This window comes from Abramis brama (genome assembly GCF_963993115.1).
Source record: "Abramis brama genome assembly, chromosome: 1".
Lineage (NCBI taxonomy): Eukaryota > Metazoa > Chordata > Actinopteri > Cypriniformes > Leuciscidae > Abramis > Abramis brama.
The window spans coordinates 30,895,633-30,912,580 of NC_139963.1; the positions used below are offsets into that span (position 1 = coordinate 30,895,633).

At 37.2% G+C, this 16,948-nt stretch overlaps 2 protein-coding genes across 2 annotated transcripts in view; one reads left to right on the top strand and one right to left on the bottom strand.

Annotated features, from left to right (window-relative positions):
* Window positions 1-5,749, bottom strand: part of rarab (retinoic acid receptor, alpha b) — a 129,720-nt gene extending 123,971 nt beyond the window's left edge. The window contains exon 1 of the mRNA XM_084135663.1: window positions 5,507-5,749. The gene's annotated coding sequence lies outside the window, so the exon portion shown is untranslated. The remainder of the gene's footprint in view (window positions 1-5,506) is intronic.
* An 8,529-nt stretch (window positions 5,750-14,278) lies between these two features.
* Window positions 14,279-15,138, top strand: hspb9 (heat shock protein, alpha-crystallin-related, 9). Its single transcript, XM_084116120.1, has one exon. The coding sequence runs from the start codon at window positions 14,346-14,348 to the stop codon at window positions 14,985-14,987; it is 642 nt and encodes a 213-aa protein (XP_083972246.1). The 5' UTR covers window positions 14,279-14,345; the 3' UTR covers window positions 14,988-15,138.
* The last annotated feature ends 1,810 nt before the right edge of the window (window positions 15,139-16,948 follow it).

Consider the following 16,948-nt stretch of genomic DNA (forward strand, 5'->3'; position numbering starts at 1 on the left):
ATTTGGGAACAAGTATGTACTAAACTTGTTTAAGGTGTTAAAATGACTAACTTATTGGGCCAGAAAGGCAAACTCCACCATTGGATTTTATTGTATAATGCAAAAAGGCATAGAAAACAAAAAGCTCATGAAATAGCGCATACATTGACTACAGTGTAATTAGTTATTAATATTTTGTTGGTTCTCCCTTGTTTTTGATCATAGCAGCAGCCACTGTCCTGGGCATTGACACACTCAACTTTGTGACATGCTTAACTTTTTTCCAATCCTCCTTAAGTTCTTCCCAAAGTTGAGCTTCATCGGAAGACCTGCAGGACTTATCACAATTCAGGTTTATAATTTCCCAAAGCTTTTCAATGGCTTTAAGGTCAGGGGACTGAGGAGGCCTCTTGCTGAGCATGAACTCTTTCATTGCATTGTAACTTTTTTTGAATGTCCAGTATGTTTGGGATTGTTATCATGTTGCAAAATACACATTTGATCTCTAAAAAGATCCTCCATTCTTGGCTACATTGTGTTCAACAGGATTTCCAAACTCTGTAGATCCTTCCAACACCTGCTGCATGCCTCCCCAATACCATTATGTTTCTGCTGCTTAATGGTGTCATGCATTGGTATTAAAACACTCCAGTTGTCTCCTACGAATATACCATCCAATGGTAGGTTATTCAATTTTGACTTGTCGGACTCCAATCTTCCACACTCCATGTTCTTTGACAAGTGCAACATGTTTTTTTTTTTGTTCTTTTTTTTAAACGAATAAATGGTTTATTTACTGGTACACAACCTGTCAATCCAGCCTCTTGTAGCCACTGGCTTACAGTTCAAGATGAAATTGGAGGTTGGAGGTCTCATCCAGGTCTTTAGAAGCTGTTTTGAGGTGGTTCCACATTCAAGTGATTTTCATCCTCCTGTCAAAATGCTCTCTAGTCCAGCCACAGCACTTTACATTCTGAATGGCAGTGATCTCACTGGATATTGTGACCATTCACATATCTAAAGTAATGAATGTTTGAAAGAACAGCCTTCATACAACTGATAAGAGTGTTACATTGAAATGATCCGCACAATGGAAGCCCTGGTCTGATTTTGGCTGATATTTCTGCCTGAATCTGTTTAACATACAGTATAAGAATCATGAAATTAAGTGATCAGGGTTTCCTTACCACACCCCTGGAATGAAATATACCAGGCCTACTTGGGTTGAGTGAACGTGACAAACGTGTCATTTTGTGTCATTGTTTAATTGCGTACGGTTTAAATTGCATGGCCTTTGTATCGCATCTATAGTGAACACCTAAAACCCCTTTGTGTTTTGACGGGTCACAAGACTTGACCAGAGGAAATGAGCTGGGAACGCAAGCCTGTGAAGATCCTATCAGAGGGTGGGAAAAGAACTAGCGCCATTTAGCATCCCACCACTTCAAAGAGGACTGATCCACACACGCATGGGTACGCAAAGACAGGCAAGGATAGTCACAGATCCCCAAACGAGTATAGTCTTCTCTGCCACCCTCGCACCATCTCATCTCGAGCCTTCAAAAAGCTAACAGTTCAATTTTCTCAAATGCACTCTTTGAAAACTTCCAGCCCTGGACAGCAAAATCTGCTTCATGGGGTTTAGCCTGTCTGAAAACATGTGGTAAGCCTTGTGGAATGTTTTAAATGACTCCCAGATGCAGGCAGTGAACGTGCTTAACCCTTTAGCATCTAAGCTGAGCAGTCAGGTTTACTTTTATTTTAAGTGGATGTGTTATTGTGCTTTTATATCTCCTTTATTTTCCTTTATCTACACACTCCTTTTTTATCTATCTATCTATCTATCTATCTATCTATCTATCTATCTATCTATCTATCTATCTATCTATCTATCTATCTATCTATCTATCTGTATGTCTGTCTGTCTGTCTGTCTATCCATCTATCTGTCTATACTGTGATATAGCATGTCATCATTGTTGTAATGGGCTCTTTCAAATCTTTGTCAGCTCTCTTTAATAACATTATATAAATATTCGCACTGATTGAGTTACCTGATTGAAATGTTCTTTCAAGTCAGTTTAATTTAAACAATCGTGTTTGAACAACAAACCCGATACAATGGTATTAAATCAAACTGAATTGTTTGAATAAAATGAACCGCATCAAAACAATCATTTTTATGAGTGTACAGTCTGACGTGCTTATTCAAAAAAGTAGTGTTAAATATTAAAATTAGGCCTATTCTTTCAAGGCATGCAGACTTAGAAATACATGTTGAGTCATCGTAATACTTAACATTTGTAACAGCACAATGTTGTTATTGAGTTTTATGACAATAATTATTCCTCTTTTATTAGACTATTTGTGCAATTTATTAGCTTTCAAACATGTCTACAGTTGTTTTATTGGAGTTTCAACACCCTTAATGTGTGGGTAGAGCTCAAGTATGGTGCATGCCTACTGTAGGTTCAGAGAGAGGAAGTCTTGTGTTTGTGAAACTGCTGCTTGGGAGGGCGATCATATCGAAATGACTGATATCCTTTAAAGAAATGAACTCGGTCGCCCTTTCTCTCACCAACCCTCCACCTCCCTCCCCTTCTGCACTCATTCGCCTGCCAGAACAAAGCCAGGGAAAGAAGCCCATTAGGCAGACTGATAACAATAGACAGTACTAAGTGAGTGGGGGAAAAGTAAAGGGAAAAAAGACATAATGTAGGTCCGAGGTACTGCCATAAGATGGGACAAGTAGAATTACTTCTATACTACAGTATTTCAAGAAGAGCAAGAAGTAGGGCAGTCGATCTAACATAAAAGTTTTTGTTTATATGATGTATGTGTGTGTGTGTGTGTGTGTGTGTGTATATATATATATATATATATATATATATATATACAGTATATGTATGTGTGTGTGCGTTTCTGTGTGTGTGTGTGTGTATATATATATATATATATATATATATATATATATACACACACACACATATATTTATATATAGCCTACAGCATATCCATACATACAGTATAGCCTATATATGTAATCTAAAAATTACTAAATAATTCATATCTAAATAACTATCTATCTAAACTAAATATAGCCTACTATATAAAAGTATAATAAAAAATTTTTGTCATGATCAAAGTTTTTCTAAATGTTTCCAGCAAGGCTACTGTATCGGTACAGTTTGATGGACACAAGCTCTCAATCCATCCTCTCTTCTCAGGGAAACTAATCTGTTGAAATATATCCACATTAGGCTCTGAGGCTCTGAGTGAATGGCACCATGAGCCGATGTAGAGGACAGAGCTCAGTGATGACAGGGATAATGAGGGTGATGAAAGTGCAGACAGGGCACACATGGAAGACAGACAGATGAATTATTCACCTCACTTACCACTTCCTACCTTGTCTTCTTCATGTGCCCTTTGAACATCCACTGATCTACATTCATGTACTGAATCAAGGCATTGTCATTATTTATCTGATTCATATTCATAACTTTTTTTTGTCAACACTCAAAAAACCAAACCTCTCCTTGTTTATTTTTCATTGGAAACAATATCATAGATACACGACAATGCTGCTAGTATCACCAGCCACAACAGGCCCAAAAAAGAAGCTGCCTTCTCCAATTGGAGCGTAACAAAGCCTCTCTGCTTGTACACAAACACACATTCACAAGCTCAATAAAACCAAACAACTCTGTAAACTGCAATTAAAATCCTGGGCACTAATTAGGTGGAAATGGATGCTTGTTAAAAGACAGCAAGTTAAGGGAAGTGGACTCAACATGGCGAATATTTTATTTACCCCCTGTGCTAATTTCTGTCACTGGTTTTCTTTACGCATTGACAACTGATACGCTTTACAAACATGCATTCGGAGAACATGTCAAACAGACGTTCTTGTTTTTCATGCTTGAACCATGTGACGTGGATAATTTGCTGATCCGTTTTTTTTAATTGGTTATTGATCACATCATTGAGCGTTAGAGAAGAAGCAGGGAACGAGGACTTTTGCTGCCTCAATTACAGCACAGAGAGAGATCACTGTGCAGTTTTTGGTGTACGTAGGTTCAGTTGATGCATGGCAAATTTACAAATATTAGTACATGACAGTGATAACGTGTAACAGTAATACAATACCCTAAAAAAAGGTACCACAGTAATACCATGTTGTTTATTATTTATGCTTTATGCTTTGCCAGACACTAAGTGAGCTGGTTGATAGGAATTACGTTTGTGAAATCTAACGTAGCACGGCGTTCGTGGCTCGATTAGTCGAGACTGTTTTCCAAGATGGCTCCTGCATGTAAACGCGTAATGTACTGTCTTTATAAAGTATCTTCTTATTAAACTGTCTGTACACTTACAAAGTTCTCAATGCTTCGGTTTGCATGTAGGGACCCTCATTATGCTACCGTGTTAGTGTGAGGCTATTTTGAGTCTGTTAGTGGTATTAACTAGCGATTTACTTTTACTTACTCTGTGCCCCATATACTAGTGTTATGAGCTAATCTGTTTTTAAAGATAAAACTCTTTACATTCGATTTTCATGAAAACGCATCGCAGGGAACGATCGACTCGGTAACCATGTGTTAATTAACCCCAGGTTCATTTTTCACTGGATTTGTCCTTTAAGGTATACATAATCGAACCCATGACCTTGGCGTTGATAACACCATGCTCTACTGTTTGAGATACAGGATTGGCTTTTCGACATGTTACCATGGACATTTAACACGCTAATACTGTGTTCTTTGATGTACTGTGGTAGTACCAAAGCATTTTTTTTTTTTTTTTTTTTTTTTATATACATATGTTGGAGTACCATATAGCAATCATTTAGAAGCATTATGTACAGTATGTCATAGTACCATACATAACTGTACCATAGTAAGGCCATATTAGTTCTGTAGTACATAAGTGATACTGTGGGAGGTGGGGTAAAGTTTGTGTACATGCTGCTTTCACTCTTGTTTTCTCCTGTTGTCTTAATTCATTAGTTGAGTGAATTTGTGTTTTCTCTCTGGGTATGTTGCAAAACATTCATATTTTTCAGATATGGAGCCATTTTGGACTAAAATAAAATAGAAATGTTGCGTACTACTGATATATGATAATCGGTTTGTTTTAAATTGCAAAAATAAGAAGAAAGAATTAAGTTACACAACAAATCAGTTTTTTTTAAATGTCTTTCACTCTCTACATAAAGATGTTCTCGCATAGTCCTGCATCTACTCTTTTTCCTTTTGCTGAAAGAGTCCTCCTGTGTCCATTTTAGGACACGGAGCCCACTGGTGCGTGAAGGCTAGCTGTCGCTTCACATTACAGTGAGCAGGCATTGGGCACTCGGCCCTCGCGAGCAGGAGCCCCTCGCAAAACATACATCCTCTCCTCCAGAGCTCCTGAAAATGAATCTAAACTGTAACACTCCAGACTTTTTCTTAAAATAACACAGCACCTACAAGCGCCACAGTCACTACTGTAATATTTATTCAAGATTTGATCTGATTTCTTCTTACCTGAAGAAGGGGTGACACTGTTAAGTCTTCGTAAAGATTCATATATCCACATTACATGTTACATATGCAGATTTCACAGATCTACAAAAGCATAACACGACCGACTCTATATGAAAAGGCAGGTCACTGGGTAACGTTCACCCGCCAGAACATGCCACCGCAAAACTAAACTGAAAAACACAAGCGCACACGTACACACAAATGTGCTGAAAACCTCAGCCCACTTCTCACTGTCTCTCACGCAATGCTCCACGCCAAGGGCTTCCTGTTCCTCTTGCTGTTGTTTATTTGGTGCCCGAGCACTACCATCAACACCCTCTCAAATGAGAAGTGAAACCGGGGTCACCTAAGGCCATTCTAGGAGCACAGATATCTATGCCCACAAAGACTTTGTTTAAATAAAAGGATGTGAATCTGACCCATAGTTTCAGATTTCTGTACTAACAAGTTGAATTATGTAACACAATGTAGCTTTATCAGAACTAGAATGAACATTAAACACGTGCATTAAGCATTAGCACTGTGTCTCATTAGATGAAAATGTGTCTTGAAGACCTGTTGAAATCACTTGACAAGTCTTTCTTTCCTGTGTTAATGTACTTCCTGTTGAATCAGGGGGTTCTGGTGACACTGAAGGGCTTGACACCTTTATTTATCATGATTATCATCCCAGGGAGCATTTGATTGGACAAAAATCTGGATGAATCATCAATATTTTAAAATTTGCTCAAAGAAAAAGACTGCAAATTTTATGTGTATATGTGCTAAAAGTGACATTTGTCAGTGTTAGGGTGCTATCATATAGTTTAGCCTCAAAGCTCTAATTTTGTTTTCATGAGGTCTACAATAACAGGAAAACAAAGGAAAACAACAAAGACAGTAGCTAATCTGAACACAGTAACAAAAAGAGTTAATTTTACATTGAAACAATAACATACACTACCGTTCAAAAGTTTGGGGTCAGTACTATTTTTTGACTTTGAAATAAGTCTCATGCTCACCAACACTGCATTTATTTGATCAAAAATACAGTAAAAACAGTAATCGATGGTAACCCCTGTGTTATTATCAATGTTGATATCAATATTTTTGTGGAAACTGATACATTTTTAGTCTGCATTCTTAGATGAATAGAAAGAATAGAAGAACAGCATTTATTTTATTTAATCTTTTGTAACATTTTAAATGTCTTAACTGTCACTTTTGATCAATTAAATGCACCCTTTAAAATTATAAATAAATAAAAAATATCTAAAACTCCACCTGTAGATCTCACGAGCGGAAGAAAAAAAGTTGTCACTTATCTTATGTGTTGCACCACTTAACCACAGCATGCAGAAATGACCACTAATATGAACGTCACATGGCATACAGTAGCCTACAGCGCAACTGCATGAGGAACTGAACATCAACACGTGTTTTAACGGCTAAAAAAAATATAATGAAAACAACCTTCATACCATAATGTAGCTCAATGCAATGGAAACAGACAATAAACACACTATATAGGAACAATCCTTTAAGAAAATATACTCAAATACATCCACACTCTTGCAGAGTTATGAAATACTGCACCTGCGCTTATACACCCTCTGGGCTCAAAGATACATACGAAATAACTCAAATAAACCCCAACCTCCCATTCAAACTGATATTGTGTTGTCTAAGCCTATGAGTTTCAACATACACACACCAAAACACACATCCTTGAGTAGTTAACCTCAAGCCATCCCAGTGCAGCTCTGAATTGATCAGAGCAGGCAGAGTTGCAGCAGGGCCTGTCAGCACCAGGCATAATCAATACACCTTATCGATCCTACATGCGGTGTGAGTCTGTGTGTCAGCGTGCATGTGTGAGGGATCACGCTGCATCTGCTTTGGATTTGTGCTCAGTGAGCACATGTGGGAACGACATGAAAAAGGAAGAGGGGGTTTGTGGCTTAGTCTCCTATGCCGGCTGCTTTGTAACAGAGTAACATGGGAAGGCGAATGGAGATTTAAAGTGGGTTAGTGAAATATGGCTAGATTTTTTATTTTTTGGGGGGGTGGGGGGCTGGTCCCTTTGGTGGTCCCTTTAAAATATTCTGGTGACTATAAGTAACGATGCACCTGCATATCAACTAACTCTCATTAGAGTGTTAGTAGAGAATTAGCAGACTGGTAGGGTTAGAATAAGTTGACATGTAGTTGCGAAGTTACTTATAGTCAGTAGAGTGTCTGTTGGAGGAGCATCACAAGAAAGAGTTAGCAGATATTAAGCAGAGAGTCTACTAATACTCTAATGAGAGTTAGTTGACATGTTTGCACAGTTACTTATAACAGAATGTTTAAAAGAGACCATCAAAATAAAGTGTTACCATTATTTCATAAAATTGTCAAATGAAAATAAATACATTTTAAAATAAAAATATATATATATAAAAAAAATAAGTAATAAAAATGTAAAATAAAAAAAGAGATGAAAAAGATTAAATATTTTACTTGTTCCAAAATCAGAGAACATGAACATGCAAATCTGTTGTTAAATCATTGAAATATTAACTTAAAATCGAAGAGGGACTTCAAGTAAATATTATAGGTCAAAAAGGTTCAGCTAAACGAATTTGTTGTTATCCCTGAGGTAAAGGAATTGTGCATTCAGCATATCTGATATGGCCTCTCTGAGGGTGTTGTTTAAAGTTATTTCTGATGTTACATTTATTGAGTGGTAAAATTATCCTATGCTTCCCTCCTGATTAATAAAATGAAGATATTACAGATGAATTACTGAATATTACAGATATATTGCAAGAGTTAAAGCTATAGTATAATAAATAGCAGTGGTATTGTGTGCCTCTCTCACCGGCACAGAGACACATGAAAGCGCTGGGGGTTGGGCACTGTGACTGTGAGGAAGAGAGAGCGGCACATGGGGAGAGGGTGGAACAAGATTTATATGAGGCTGCTGTAAAACTTTGACCCCACAGTTGTAAATCTGCCAATGGAGTCTAGCCAGCACAACAGGAAGTATGGGAGATCAGAGAGAGAAAAAAAGACAGAAAGGATGCAAACATAGGAATGGGGGGTAGATGGGTAGATTGTTAGGCTTGCATTCAATTAGAAAAATGATAGTCTAGATTTCACTATTTAACCTGAAGAATGTTTTTGCATCTCTTTTCTGGCATCAATGAGCTGCTTCAGCTTGCCTGAATCCTATACTGCACTACATATTGACTGCTCGCATGTGCTCAGATATAGACGTCAAAAATGAAAAGACTTTAAAAGCAATGAAAAATGTCTAAGAGGTCAAAACACTCTGTTCGAAAGGGTCGATATGATTTTGTTGGGAGTTTAATTGAATGGTTTTATGACTTGCATTCTATTTGTACACACACTAGTGCCACAAATAGAGGTTGTTTTTGAATTCAACATCAATATTTTTCTTAATGCTCAATCGAAATATGAAATTTCCGTTTGTAAGCGGTGAATGATAACAAGAAAGTACCTGAGACACTCGCTTTGAAGATAAACATCAACAAAACAGCATGAGAGTGCATTACGAAAGTCGTCATGAGAGCGCATTACTAAAGTTAATGTGCCACCCACTTAGGTGTGGTAACTCAGGGTCATGATGTGAAAATACAGGATGTACGTACTGAGACAGGAAGTGGCAGGCATCGAACTTTCAGTCTTTAATGAGAACGTCAGTATACTCAAGGTCATGAGAAATTGCTGGCATGAATACACCTCTGAACTCTGTCTGGCTTTGAGAACGGGATATGAAAAATATAAACAGGCTCATTTCAATAATCTTCACTTTTCAATTTTTCAAAGCACATAAAGCATATCATTAAATCAACAATAAAATTATAAATTATATCTATATCAATTATATATTTTGTATTATTATTAACCTAGGTCTATTTACTAAACATCAGAAGTTAAAATGTAACTATTTTAAGTAACTCCAAAGTAGTTGTTACTTTTTTGCTTGTACAGTTTTACTTTTTTTTTTTTTTTTTTTTTTGTAGTATACTTGACTGTAGCCTAGTTTAACTGCTTGAATGAAAGTAACTTTTAGCTTGGCAAGCTTTCAGTAGCTTCCCCAACACTGCTAATGACCATAAAAACCTCTTTTCGCTCTCATGTTTGACTTGAGACTCCCAAAACTGCTCTTCTCATCTATTCATCTCTCAATCTTTCTTTTTTTCTGCTCTCTTGACTCTCAATTATATGCATTTACATGCACACAATTGTTTCGGGATCTAGGAGTGTGTCTCAGCTGGTGCGCTGAATGCCTTCTATATTTCTAACAGTGTAAGACGTACAGGATCTGTGCTAGACTGCAGCTGTTCTCAGGTCAAGGCAGGAATTCTTGAAATCTTGAGATCTGAGCAACTGCTCGTTTATTGGATACCACTCAGCTAATGGACCTGTATCTACAGCCACCAGACCAGATGTTACTGTGTGTGTCTGTGTGTGTGTGTGTGTGCACACTGGTAAACCCTACATTATGGGGACAAAATGTCCCCACAAAGTTGGCAATATCCAAAATCCTTGTCCTTGTGGGAACTTTTTTGGTCCCCATGAGGAAAACAGCTTATGTTTTTTTGAAAATGTAAAAATGTAGAAAGTTTTCTGTGATGGGTATAGGTTTAGGGGCAGGATTAGTGAAAGGGGAGAGAATATAGGCTACAGTTTTGTTGCATAACTTTTTGTCTGGCATTTTTTTTATTCCATTTTATTCACATAATTGCACAGTGCTACCAAAAAGGTTTCCTTTTTGTTTTCTTGTTGCACCCCCACCAGTACCTGTATGCATAGCGTGCCCGATTATGAGTCAGATTCAAAGACAAAAAAAAAGGCAGAAAAAATGAAAACATGCTGTGAAAATGTTAAGGAAAAAAATTAAATGTAGGCATGCAAGTATACAGATATTACATGCAGCTGTTTCTGATCAGAGCTGGTTCACACAACAAAACTGTTGAACTTCAAAGCCCAGTGAAAAACTGAGAAGGTCTTCATGAAAAAGAGCTGACTGTCTTATCTCATGAGCCGAGAGTGAGGTTTGCGTGACAAGGCTGGCCACGAGAGGAAGTGAAATGTGTGAGAATGGCAGTCACCGCAGTCTCATCTCAGAACACTCACCACTAGCTCATGCCTGCCCTCACTCTCGAACCTGTTGCTCCCGCCTTCACCCCTCTCACTTCCTGTCTCGTTTAAAACACGTCTCTGACTGTTTGTTGTGCCACTTATAACTTATAACACAGCTTACAAAAAAAGCTGTATTCTGCAAATAATCTGCCCCTCGTTCTACTGCATTTTTGCATTTCATTAAAACATGATTTATGTTTACGAAGCCATTTTACTCATAGGGATGTTGTCTGATTTCAGCAATATAAGCAAAACTCCCACACACACATATTTTATCAAAATGGGATTCTGTTTTTTTTTTTATTTTATTTTTTTTATTAATCTGACGATACAGACTAACCCTCTTATTTTATTTTATTTTTATCTTCCATTGTATGGAAAAAAATACCTTTGCTAAATAACTCATTTTGAATTTCACATTAAAAAAAATATTTTGAATTTCAAATGACACGAGTTTGTGTGAAGTTTCCCTTTAATATGCTCAGGAGGACATGTATGACAATAACCCAGATTCAAGACTAGCATAAAGGTTCTTTATTGGTATCTATGGTTCTATGAAGAACCTAAAGAACCTAAATAAAGTTTTTTTTATTGTTTTATATTTGAACAAGATTCTTCAGATTATTAAAATGTTCTTCTAACTCAGGAAAAAAAGGTAATTTCAAGAACTGTGGAAAGGTTTGGGGAACCCTTCTATGGCACTGATGCAAAAGCCCCTTTTTGGAACCTTTATTTTTGAAGGTAGGTCCCATTTCCCTCTAATCCCAATTTTCCTTTCTACGCAGTGGCTTAAAATGATCGTATTCATTTTGTTCGTAATCTGTTCGTAATCATTCTGCATTCCCATACTGTGGTGTATTTTTGACACAGTGGGTTGATGCTATCTGCTTTGTATGCTAGCACTAACAGTGCAGTGTGACATATGACTTATGTGTACGTACAGACAGCGTTCCTGCCTCAGTCATATTTCATCTATTGCTGCAAATGACAAAAAAATCTCTCTCACTTATTTCCCTCTCAGGCTCCCTCCCTTGTCTCTTTCTGCTCTCTTAGTATCGGTAAGCCCTTGCTCGTAGGCCTTGAAGGTTAAGCGCTAACTCCCCACAGTTCTGACCTTGCCTTACAATGAGCAGCATTAGTTCATTGCCCTGTCTCAGCACCATTACAGTGACTGTCAAGATGGAACACTTGCTGTCTTGTTTCAGTTCGGTGTCTATAATCTGAACATGTTCAGAAAAAAAAAAAAACTAATTCAAAAGCTAATCTTCAAAGCTAATTACAGCCTAATTCATCCCCCCTCCTCCCCCCCACTCGCCTTCACTTCCGCTTCGGTCTATCTCTCTCCTTTTCTCTCCCCCATCACTACACTCCCTCCTCCTACAAGGCATCAGTTGGAAGGTCTCAGGGGAGAAGCTGCGGCCAGGCTTTTTGGGAGAGCTGTCAGACTAATAGATTTCCTCTCTCGCTCTGATGTGAACAGAGGGAAAAACCTTCTCTGCTGGGACATACTAAAAGCAAAGTTTTCAAAGGAACGGTGGAAGACCTTTGTCTGATAGGTCTGAATGTTTTGAGTTTTAATCTCTGATATTTACGACATGCATTTTAATGTGCTTGATTGCATGTGATGGTTGTTTCTGTCTTATGTGCATATTTAGGTAAATAGTTCTGTATATCATTCAAAACTTTACTTGAGGACTTCAGGATTAATTTTACTCAAACATGTATGCATATACTGTATGATCTTGAATGTGTCCATGTTCTTTTTCTTCTTTTAAAAAAAATTAATTTTACTGTGATTTCTCGATTGGATGCAAGAAATACAAGACGATCCTCAAACGCCCACTACAGGCCGACAGCTGCACAGCACTCAGAAGTGTGCAGGCTTGAAGTGTGGTAATGCTTACATACTAAGCTATCAGCGCCACCTAATGTTTGTTTTGCAACTTACCAATCAGAATTTTTTCAATGTGGGTACGTCCTGTATTTTCACAATAGATATTTAATATTCTAAACATAACATAACCAAATATTAAATATTAATATTAAAAATGTATGGAAAAGTTTACTAGAATAGTCAATACTGAACTAGTGTTATTAGTGTTTTTTTTCCCTCCTCAAAACTAGATTATAACTGGCATAAACACTGAGTGACCACCATAAAAAAAAATGCTTTGTCCCAATATTCACATTAATGGTCAACAAATATGAGTTTTCAATAGTTCATATTTAAATGATTATTCCTCAACCATACATATGTGGTTACAGCCTAGCAAACTGAAAAAGAAAAAATAATGACCCATGACATTTAGGTTTTAAAACATTTTTGTGCCAGTCCTTTTACATTCCAAAATGTTTCAGGTTTGTGGTTTAAGGTTAATAGAGAAAAAGAAAATGAAATGGGAAAAGACTGGGTTTCATATATTGAAATATTGAGTTTAAGGGTACTACAAACTATTTGTAACTACAAATAACTAAGGATAAAGACTGTAAGAAAGAACAAGCATTAATTAATTATCAGATAATTATCCTGTTAATTATATCAGCTGTAAGTAAAAAACAAACAGCCTACATGTTCAAAATTATATTTTAACTGTTGATGGTTTATTTGTTATATATATATTAATATATATATATATATATAATTTTTTTGTTTTAAACTGATTTAAACATTTCAATTTCATGGTTAAATGGTATTTTATGCCTGTGGTTTCAAATAAATGTGACATAAGTCTGAACTGTGTCATAAGTAGCCTAAATATGTCTCTGTGTTAATTATAGATGTGTGGTCATGGCAAAACTGTCTTCTCTTCCTTCTGAATGTTTAGGAAGCTTCTGTCCTGTGCTCAGCTGAATACTTTTTGTATTAGCTCACAGGGTAACTCTTCATTCGTGAGGAATGTAAGGGGGACACTTGACTCATATATGGAGAAGACAAACAAGGGCCATTATTTTTGTAATTGCGTCATAAACAATTTGAGTATTAGACAAAATTATTATTTTTAGAGGAATCAAAAAATGTATGTCAACTTTACTACAATCCTTTTCAAATACTGATATTCAAAAGGAAATAAAAAATTGTGGCCAAGATTATTATAAAATCATTAAAAAATAGTAATTAAAAAATAGTAATGAAATGGACTAAAACATACAGGGTTTGATCTTTGCATATTTTGTAGGTCATATATTGTGTTTATGAAAAATAATAGGTTTTATTATTCTTTCTTATATTATGCCCTTATATATTCCTTCTTATAAATTTCTTGTAATTTTTACAATATACATTTGTTTAGGAAATGACATCATGAACGCAGTAAACAGCTTCTGATGAAGGTAAGGAGAGAACACACACACACACAGAGAGTGTAAAATTAGCATGTGACTTCACTCTCTGTGCATGACTAAGGAATCATTGGGCAATCCCAACTTGGGCAGCAGAACCAATGAAGCCTGTGGGGCAGTAAAAGTGACACCAACACATAAATCAAATTACAACTGTAAACTTATTATAGCCTTCTGAGCATCTTGAATGTTCTGTTTACTTGTAGCTTTGAATTCTTATTCATGACCTCAATGGTGTAAAAAGACCAACGGTGGGAGGTTCTAGATGCCTGTTGGAGAACTATATAAACTGGAGGGACCTGAAGCAAGCAGATCATTCTACTGAGAGCACTCAAGACAACACCTTCCAGACAAACAGGCGAGAGAAATGTCTTCTGCCGAGAGCCTCTTCATGGACGACCCTTTCTTTGCAAACTCCTACTTTTTGTGGCCCAGGCGCAGCATGGCTCTTTCCAGCTTCAGAGAGGATTTCCTCCAGCGTAGAGCCCAAATAAAGCAGAACCTGAGGAATGAAATCAGAGACAGCTTGCTGAATGAACTCGGTGAAGAGCTCTTCCAGAGTCTAAAGGGTCAGAGGTCCTCTGCCTTCTCCAGGCTCTTCAGCACCAACACAGAGCAGAACAAACGGCGAGACGTGTCTCTCACTCTGGACACTCAAGGCTTCTCTCCAGAAGATGTCACCGTGACAGTATCTGGAAGGAGGCTGGAGGTGATGGCCAGCAAGCGGGCCGAGAAAGACGCTTCCTCGTCATCTCTCAGCACCTCTCATGTCGCAGAACCCCAGCCACAAGAATTTGTTCAAGCTGTGCAGCTTCCTGATCACTTGGATCCAACCTCCTTGACCTGCTCAGTTGGAGAAGATGGACTTCTGCATATTGAGTCACCAGAATCCAAAGATGAGTCCTCGGAGGAGCGTGTCGTTCCCATCCGCTTCAGAACATCCCTGAATTTCCCCATCAACAAGGACAGCACAAACAAAATGGAGGATGGGGCTGAGAAATCAAACTAGAGCACAGACTGATGGCATATTATGCTTTGTACAATTGTTTTCATGAATCCAGAGGTATGCTTCCTCTAACTGTAAATTGTCTGTTCTAAAAAGTTTTTTTAATAAAGATATTAATTGGTATATGACTTCATGCACAAACTGCTTCATGTCTTCTTCAGATATGAATGATTAAGGTTTTGAAATGCCCTTTACGATTTATAGGCACTAATATTATTGTCAATCTGGAGTGCTAATTTACAAATTTTCAGCTTTATAAGTGTTTTCATTAATGTTCTTTATGATCACTTCAAAACCAGAAGTGCAGATTTTCTTTTAGAATAGGTCTCCATTTTTAAACTAATGTTTTGGCCATGCAGTGATGGTTTGTGGTATTATGTATCAGTTTAGTAAATCTACTAAACTTAGGATATGCATAAAGTGAGAAAAAAAAGCAACTTCCATTAAGGTGTGTGATCAAGATCCATCACACAATTTCTAAATCAGATCAAATTTGAAAAGAAATATGTTTGTGAAGCAGAATGTAATGCAAGCAGAAAATAAGTTTCATAGCAGTATGAAGTAGGTTTTACAATTAGCCTTCCAATACAAATGATGGCGCTATAGACACACGACTGAGATTTTTCCATCCCAAACATGGGCAAATTCCAAACGGAAGTGAGCATCCCTATGCCCTACTCCCTTCGAAGGGCAGACCCCTTGAAGTGGGCACTTTGGAGTGAGCAGGGCACTTGCGTGCCATAATGTAGCCGTTTGGAATACACTTGGCGAAGGGAGCAACGAAAGACAACAAATGTCCACATTATTTTCACCTGGGATGTTCCCATGACAACGCAGCACGGTGCCCATCAGCTGAATTGCTGTTCTTACGACAGAAATGTCTTATTATTGCCGTTAGCATAACTGTTGCAAAAAAAAAATATATACATTTTATAAAAATAAAAGTTTTTAAAATATGCGTTATATATCTGTGTGTGAGTGTATTTCGCAGGTCTCAACTTTAAAACAGTCGTCTAATCTTTGGACTCTGCATTAGCCTAACTTACCACATTTCTACCACATAACTTATTTCAACATAACAAGACAAAAATGTGTGAAATAAATCACGAACAAACAAAGCAACTTGAATTGCTCTGTTTGTAAGGCAACTCGAACTCTCCCGCCATCTAGCTTTAAAATGAATGTATTTACTGGGTCACATGACCATAAATAATTAAATTACTTCCTTGAAGTGACCATCGCATGTATCCTTCGCCAACAGCCTTGTGGAAGGGCCCTTCGTGAAGGGATGCAGTGCTTTTTCTTTGTGATATGATATTTCTTGCCTAACTAAAGTAAGTGATAACCTGCTGAATATTTACTGGATCAGTTCCTTTCATAGATTGCGGTTTTAACAAGGACATAACAAAACACGTTGAATATGTGATGGAAAAAAAAGAAAGGAAAGGAAAGCACAGTCTTTAAACAGAAGCAGCCTATAATTGAAAGCTACAGATTTGAAATGGAACAAATATCAATAAATCATAATGTCTATATAAGCTCCTCTACTCACATGTTGCAACAAATGATACACACCCACACGATTTATGTCCTGCCCCGACTTCTGTTTGGTTCACTTTTTTGATGATTGGCGCCTTTGAACAATATTTAAAGGACCCAAAAATGAAAATTCTGTCATTAACTACTCACCTTCATGTCGTTCTAAACACGTTAAGACTTTAGATTATCTCCGGAACACAAATGAAGATCTTTCTGATGTAATTGGAGGGCTTTCTCAAGCATTTCCGCATTATGTGCAAGAACCACTGAGGTTCATTCTCGTGTTACACAGCACGTTTGAGCTTCAGCAAGAACCAATAAGGTTGTTTGTTCTTGTATGTCAAGCCTTTTCGGTTGAGCTTCTGTTTATGCTCGCTGATTAATGTTTATATGTGAATAAAAGCTTATCTTAAATCTGTTCAAAT